A 6890-nucleotide genomic window follows, 5' to 3' on the forward strand; every position below is an offset into this window, starting at 1 on the left:
TTGCTGTGGCCCACACGGTCGAGGGGGCTGTAGCCCAGCTTGAGGCATTGCATCCCCACAGAGCCGGTGGCGGCAGGGTGTGAGGAGCAGGAGCACCCCGCTCCACGTCTTGGTCCGGGTTTTGCTCACCGGCAGCTCTGCCACATCAGCCTGGAGGGTTGTACAGGGGCTGTGGGCTTTTGCCGGAGAAACAGCAGTGACTTGTGTTGTGTTTAAACGTGGCTGTTCCTGCCCTGTCTCCCGCAGAGCCTTCTGGCAGCCCAAGCAAGATCTCCGCTGGCTGTGAGTGCTGCAGGCGACCAAGCAGCACCTTCCCCCAAAATGATGGAAAACAAAGTGTTTATGTCATTTACGTTCTACGGCACAATCTTGATTTTAAAAATGTATGTCGTTGCCATCATTACAGGACAAGTGAGACTCAGAAAGAAGGTAAGATCCAGCTTCCTTTTCCTTCTTCTCCCTTTCTGGCTTTTTCCTTGGGTTTCTGTGTTTTTTCTTTCCTCTTTTATTCCTGTAAAGGCCGACAAAGTTTTCCTGAAACAAGCTGAGTTTTCTTTGACTTAAGTTGAAAGCAAAACATGTTTCATAGCTGTGGCAGATAAATATCTCGCTTCTCTTTCGCTCTTTTGGTTTGTTTCTACCATCTGTGGCTTGATGTTTATAATTTCTGAATCCTAATCTAAATAGTAATTTCAGATCTAAAATGCCATGCAGGTGAGCTGCTTCTAGAAAGAGACTGTTTACAGTTAATTTGCCGTGTCTGGAAGAAAAGAGGGGGAGAAGGTTTAAGAAGAAATGATTGCAATGTTTTTTTCTTGCAATGTTGCAGAAGGCTTTTGAGCTTTCGGAGGCTGAATGGCTATGTGAATGCTCCAGGAGAGCAGAAAGTCGTGGGGAATAAAAACAATAGCTGGAGGAAATAGTTCTTGGACACGGGTGAAAATACAGGGAGGACCGGGAGCTCTAGCTACCGTCAGGAGACGGGATTAACTGGACCTTTTATCCCCGCAACCCAAATTGAACTTGTGGCAAAACTCAGCTGTCTGTAAAATCTATTTTAAAGTATTTGAGGAGTTTCCAACTGCATCAGTGGAGCAGGAGAGAGAGATTTCTGCTCTCAGATAAAATACAAAGAGATATCCCTGTGCTGTAGCATCATTGTAAGTGGTGATTTGGCTTCTCCCCTTGTGTTTCTAAATGATGCTCCAGCCCTGGGACAGACTGGGCTTGTAAGGTGATTAAAGAAAGTGCCAGGATCCTTTCCAGGCTGCAAAGTGAAGCAGTCACGTGTAACCAGGTCCCTGAGGAACAGCTTCTGAGCATAGGTGGGGAGCTCGTATAAATCATTTTTATTTGTAAGTTGATTAGTGTAGGATCTGATTTCCCTAGGGCTGGTTTCAGTCACACAGTATCACTGCCAAAAAGTCAGCCAGGGATTATTCTTTCTCAGTAGGGTGAACTAATCTGTCAGTCCTGGTTATCTTTTGTATGCCGCATTCGATATCTGCAAGCTCTGTGCCAGCAGTGGTCTCATTTGATCGTTGGGAAAGTCTCCTTTAAATGGGTTTTATGGGGAGAAGTGGACTGGGATCAGGCTGGAGCTCCCTTGAAGCCCTCGGTTTGGGACCTGCTCAGTGGCCAGAGTTGAGTTTTTCAGAGAATAAGGAAAACCCCTCAGGAGGTGCAGGGTTTAACCCCCAGGACCACGCACATGGAAGTGCAGTTGCTCTTGTGTTTGTGAAGGGCGGTGAGAAACTGGGGCAGGAAGAAATCCCTACAGGTCTTAAGGATTAGGGACAAAGCTTCTACTTGTGAAGTCCCTGAAAACGTTATAAGTGTATATATTATGGGGACTCTCTCTTGCAGGCATTTGCAAACCCGGAGGACGCGCTGCGCAACGGGGGGCTGCAGTACTACCGGGAGGACCCCGACGTGGAGCGGTGCCGCAGGTGAGTACATGGTGATGCTGGCATTCCTCTGCACCGCAGGGCCATCCCTGGGAGCTGCTGGCAAAGAAGCAGTGGGACGCTAAAGGGCTCATTAATAACGTAATTACCTAGATGGGTTGAATGCCTGGAGCTCAGCTGTGGGACCCTGCACACTAGAGCAGTTTAATGTTTAATGGGAGCAGGGTGTGCGCAGGAGCAAGGACATGCACAAGGACCCGGGTTTGGGTCCAACAGCTGACTCTGACACAACTAAACTCATTCCTAGATGCTCAAAGTCCCGCAAGCCCCCAAGGTCTTATCCCATACCCACACCCAAAGGCTCCTCGTGCCCTGCTCTGACAGGACCCCGAATCCCCCCAGACCCCTACACAGCATGACTGGTCCCAGTACTGTATGCGGCTGCCCTTTTTGGGGGTTTGGGAAGAGGCTGGACATGATTGCAATAACTTCTGCCTCCCTAATTGGGCAAACTCTGAATCTTCCCTCTCTTCTGTGGGGCTCACAGTTCCTTGGAAGTAAAACAGGGGGTTATTCAGCCCTGGGCTTGGTTTGCCATCCCCCTTACCCAGAAGAAGGTGCCCTGCGTGTTGGGCTGGGTCACTGGTGACGTGCAGGAAGGGGGCTGGAGCCATGCCCTGCTGTCACTGAGCCCTCGAGCACCAGCTCTGCTGCGGGTTGGGGACTGCGCCGCTCACCTCTCATCGCCTGCAAGATTTGCTTTAAAAAACATCCAGTGCCACCTAATCCCTGGGCTTCCAGAGGGAGAAGGATGGCAAACGAGCTGTTTCCTTGCTAGGAAAAAGAAAATAATAGTAGTAATAATAATCATAATCCTCTTTTGATTAGTCAGGAAAGGCAAACTTCCATAAAAATAAATAACTGGAGCTGCAGCAAAGACCTGGGGAAGTCTGGGATGTGCAGTTAAAGTACTCGGAGTTAGTCCTTGCTGCTCTTTTCGCAGCCCTGGGGAAGACAGATTAAACCCAAGGTGTTCCCCTGAACAAGGGTGATGCTAGGTTCTCTTCTCAGGTGTTATTGGGAGGGGAGCAGAGCCGTGGCCGGGCTGCTGGGGTCTGTGCAGGGCAGGGGCAGAGCAGAGGGGAGGCAGGGGCAGCCAGGAGGGAGGTGTCCCCCTTGCCTCATAGAGAGGCCCCCGGCTCCGTCTCAGCTCTTTCCTTTCTCCTCCCTGTTCTTCCATTTGTCCTTCCAGCCGGAGGGTGTCCGGCAGCTGCCCTTCCTCCCGGCCAAAGCAAACCATGCTCATCACCGCGGTCCTGGCTGGGCTGCGGGAGGGTTTTGTGGCAGTACCCGCAGAGGTGACCCTGGTTTGGGAAGGCAAGAGAGACCCTGAGCTGGGAAGGGAAGGGGCTGTGAGGGGGTGAGCCTGTCCTCGTGTCTGGGAAGGGACTGGCTCTGCCTGGGGCCCGTCTGGCCAGGAGGAGCAGAGGGCTTCCCTCAGCTCCCCTCCACTCCCAGGTTTGGCAGGGAATATGTCTCCATTTTCAGGCTCTGATCAGCTCATCCCCACTGAATCGTCCTGGCATCACTGCTACAACAGGACTTGGTTTAGGGTCTTTTCTGTGCCAATTCCTCCATGCTATCCCGAAATTACACCCAGAGAGCAGCTGAAATAGGGTTTCCAGCGGGCTCCTTGCCATCTTCATCTCCCCCTTGCTTGGGGACATGGCCCTTAAGCTAGGGACGGCTCCCCACGGAGGTGGAAAGAGCAGGTAGGAGAAAGCTCCTCACTCTTCTGCCTGTTATGGGGATGATGGGGCCATGAAAGCCCTTGGGGTAGCTCTTTTCTGGGTACAACCGGCTGTGCATCCCCTTCCTGCTTCAGCAAAGCTGGGGCTGGAAACGGCTCAGGTGCAATATTTACCTGCAGGTGCCCTGGCCCTGCTGAGCCAGTGCCTGGCCTGGGCTCTGGCGTGGGGAGGGGGCAGCGAGGGACGCTGGTGGGGGCTGGTGTTAAGCACACAGGTAATTTTGTGTGAAGTGGTGATGGGAACCAGCTGCTGGATCCAGAGCTTCTGCTCATGTCCCCGTCCTTGGGCATCGCAGTGAAGGGGAGGAGGTTGGGGCAAGCTGGATGACCAGAGCCCTTCCCCGCGGGTCCTGCTCCATCACTCAGAGGCTGATCCTGCCTGGGAGCAGTCACCCTCCAAAAACCCGGGCTCTTGGTGTTGAAAATTTCTGATGGAGAAGCTTTTGGCAAACTTTGGCCTGAAGAAACCAGTGTTTGGTGGGGCAGTTGCCAGGGCGGACAGAGAGACATCTGCTCCATAGACCCGACTGCAGGGGTCTTTCTTTTCCAAAGTCAGTTTTCAGCCAGGTCTGTCCCAGCCTGTGTCTGCACTAAGGAGCTGTGACAGTGTCCTAAAACTTCCCGGCCACTTCTCAGCTTGCGCAAAAGAGCAGCACAGGCTTCTTGGCCTTTGTTTCAGGGAAGAAATTGTTTAAAATTTTCTCTTGGCTTTGCGAACATTCAAACATCCTGGGGCACAGGAATGGGGAAGCAAAGGCAGCTCTTATCAAGGTTTCATCTCTGCCTCTCAAACCTTCAGAGGTAACAGGGAAAAGGCAACTGAGCGTCATGCCTGGGTCACTCTCCAGCCCAGATCCATCCCCACCGACCAGGGCACGACCCCCATCGAAGCACGGGGACGGGGCTCTGTGCTGCAGAAAGCAGCTCTTGCATTGCAAGGAAATAAAAGAAGGAAGGGCAGAGGCGGTGGGAGGGCGAGGACAGCCTGCTGCTTTGGGGACCGCTTTCCTGCTTTCCAAGGATGGTACCTGGGGAAGGAGGGACACAGCCCACACTCACAGCATGATCAGATCCTGTTTTGGTAGCGGTGTGGGTGGTGACAGGTGATATTGTGACACCCAGGCAGGTGCATGTTCAGATGGAGCGCAGGGTTTGGTCCCATCAGTGCCAATGTGTCATCAAATGGCCACAGCGGTCCCTCCGGCCTGACTATGGTGCCGTTAAGCAGGTGCTGCTGGCACAGTGCGAGGGTGCAGGGGGTGCTCAGGGGTGCTCCCCGGTCCCTTTTGGATGCACTTACGAAGAGGGGCGAAGCCACAAACCCTCCCATTCTGGGAGTTTCTCCTCTGGAGAAACTGCGGTTGGGAAACCGCCTTTTGTTGTGTAACGTGGCCACATCTGGGGCCGTGCCGTGCTGGCGCTGCACCAGCTTTAAGCTTTTCGCAGCTTTGCGGGGTCTTTGTTTTGCTTTGTTTATTTAAAAGCTCTAACCCTCGAGCTGTCATCTGTCGCAGCAAAGGCATCCCAGTCACGGAGGGCAAATTTCAGGAGCGCAGCATCCCAAGGGAGAGACACCGGCTGCGAAATCCTGCTGCCTGCATGTGTAGGGGGGATCTGACTCTTTTGGGGACTGCGTCTGCCCCATCCAACGGAGGAGAGGGCCAGCAGCACCAGGGGTGGGCACTCTGGCTAGAAGGGATGGGAGACAGCAGGGAAGCCTGGTGGGAAGGAGCAACCTTATCTCCCTTTTCAGGGCCCACCACAATGACATGGAGAACATCTTTCCCTTCCTCTTCCTTGGAGCTATCTACTCCCTGCTGGATCCCAGTCCCACAGTGGCCAGGATCCACTTCTTCATCTTCTGCGTGGGGCGCATCATCCACACCATCGCCTACCTCCTGCAGCTGAAGGCACCCACGCGTTCCATAGCCTACAGCGTGGCACAGCTGCCCTGCTTCTCCATGGCTCTGCAGATCCTCCTTGCCACGGCCCCGTACTGGTAACGCCCAGCCAGACCGACCACCCAAAGCCCCTCATCCCGCGCTCTGCTGGTTTCTCCGGCTGGACCGGGCAGTGCGTGTGCGAGTATGAGTGTGCACATGTGTGTGCGTGTGGGCTTGTGGTATGTTGCCAGTGGTATGGTGCCACCTGCACCCCAAAGATGCTCAGTGCAGCCTTGACAAAGTCCCTGGGCTATTGAAATTGGGCAGGGGAGTCACCAGAGAGAAGGGGCATGTCTCCCTGGGGAGCGGGAAGGGGATGCAGAGGCAGGTTTCTCTTGCTAAGGGTGGGAGGGGGAAAACACCCGAACTACCCCTCAAGGAAGGGGTTCATTGAAGGAAAGAAGGTTTTCTGGCCCAACTGCATTGGGAACTGGGAAGGGGAAGATGTGCCCTTTCTTCTTGGTCACGAATAGCCCATGAATCAGGAAGGGAAAATCATGAGGGTCCCACGAAGTCTCTTGGCCAGCAGACGTGGGTGGTAGCAGAGGAGGGTTATAAAACAGCCGCCCTCCTCCTGCCCAGCCGCGTGGGTCTCTGGGGAGGCAGGGTCCCTTAGGTTCCTTCTCCCACGAGGAGAACCAGAGGCAGGTGCCTCCAGGCAGCGTAACATGGAAGTTGAAATGTCAGGGGTGACGTTGTGAAGCCACCCAAGCGTTCAGTGCTCCCAGCACCACCTCGTCTCACTCCATGGGACACAGCTCCCTGCAGGCAGGAGCCTGCCTGTCCCAGCAAGGACGCCCCGTGGCCGCAGCCAGCAGCAGCTATGGCTTGTCCATCTCAGTCTCGCCGTGGCAAGATGCACAGAGGGACGTACCTCGAGCAGCCGGCAGGAATTGCTTACCCCATAGAGAGTCGGACACAAAGCTCTGGGACTTCTGCAAAGACTGAGATGCCAACAGATAACAGGGGGGTTGCAGTTTGCAGACAGAGCTTTCTCCCAAGGGTGGTATCTGTGTTCACATGCTGCTGATGCCCGAAAACACTCCCAGGGCAGCAGACTGAATTTCTCCCCCTCTGTAGCCTTTCTCTGGCCGCAGAATGGCCGTTGCTATTTGGGGAATGTGCCATGACTGCTTTGGGGGTGTTTTCTTTCAGCTGTTTCCTGCTGTCCACTGCTGCCGAGCCGTGCACAGCCTGGATTAGCTGGTGTTTGCAGAAAGCTCTGGAAAT

The 6890-nt window shown here is 54.1% G+C and overlaps 1 protein-coding gene across 1 annotated transcript; it reads left to right on the plus strand.

The window, feature by feature from the left end:
* The first annotated feature begins 321 nt into the window (after positions 1 to 321).
* On the plus strand, positions 322 to 5720 carry PTGES (prostaglandin E synthase). Its single transcript, XM_009695576.1, has 3 exons — positions 322 to 429; positions 1867 to 1949; positions 5471 to 5720. The coding sequence occupies exons 1-3, from the start codon at positions 322 to 324 to the stop codon at positions 5718 to 5720; spliced, it is 441 nt and encodes a 146-aa protein (XP_009693878.1).
* Positions 5721 to 6890: the final 1170 nt, after the last annotated feature.

This window comes from Cariama cristata, unplaced genomic scaffold, assembly GCF_000690535.1.
Source record: "Cariama cristata isolate BGI_N322 unplaced genomic scaffold, ASM69053v1 scaffold9092, whole genome shotgun sequence".
Taxonomy (NCBI): domain Eukaryota; kingdom Metazoa; phylum Chordata; class Aves; order Cariamiformes; family Cariamidae; genus Cariama; species Cariama cristata.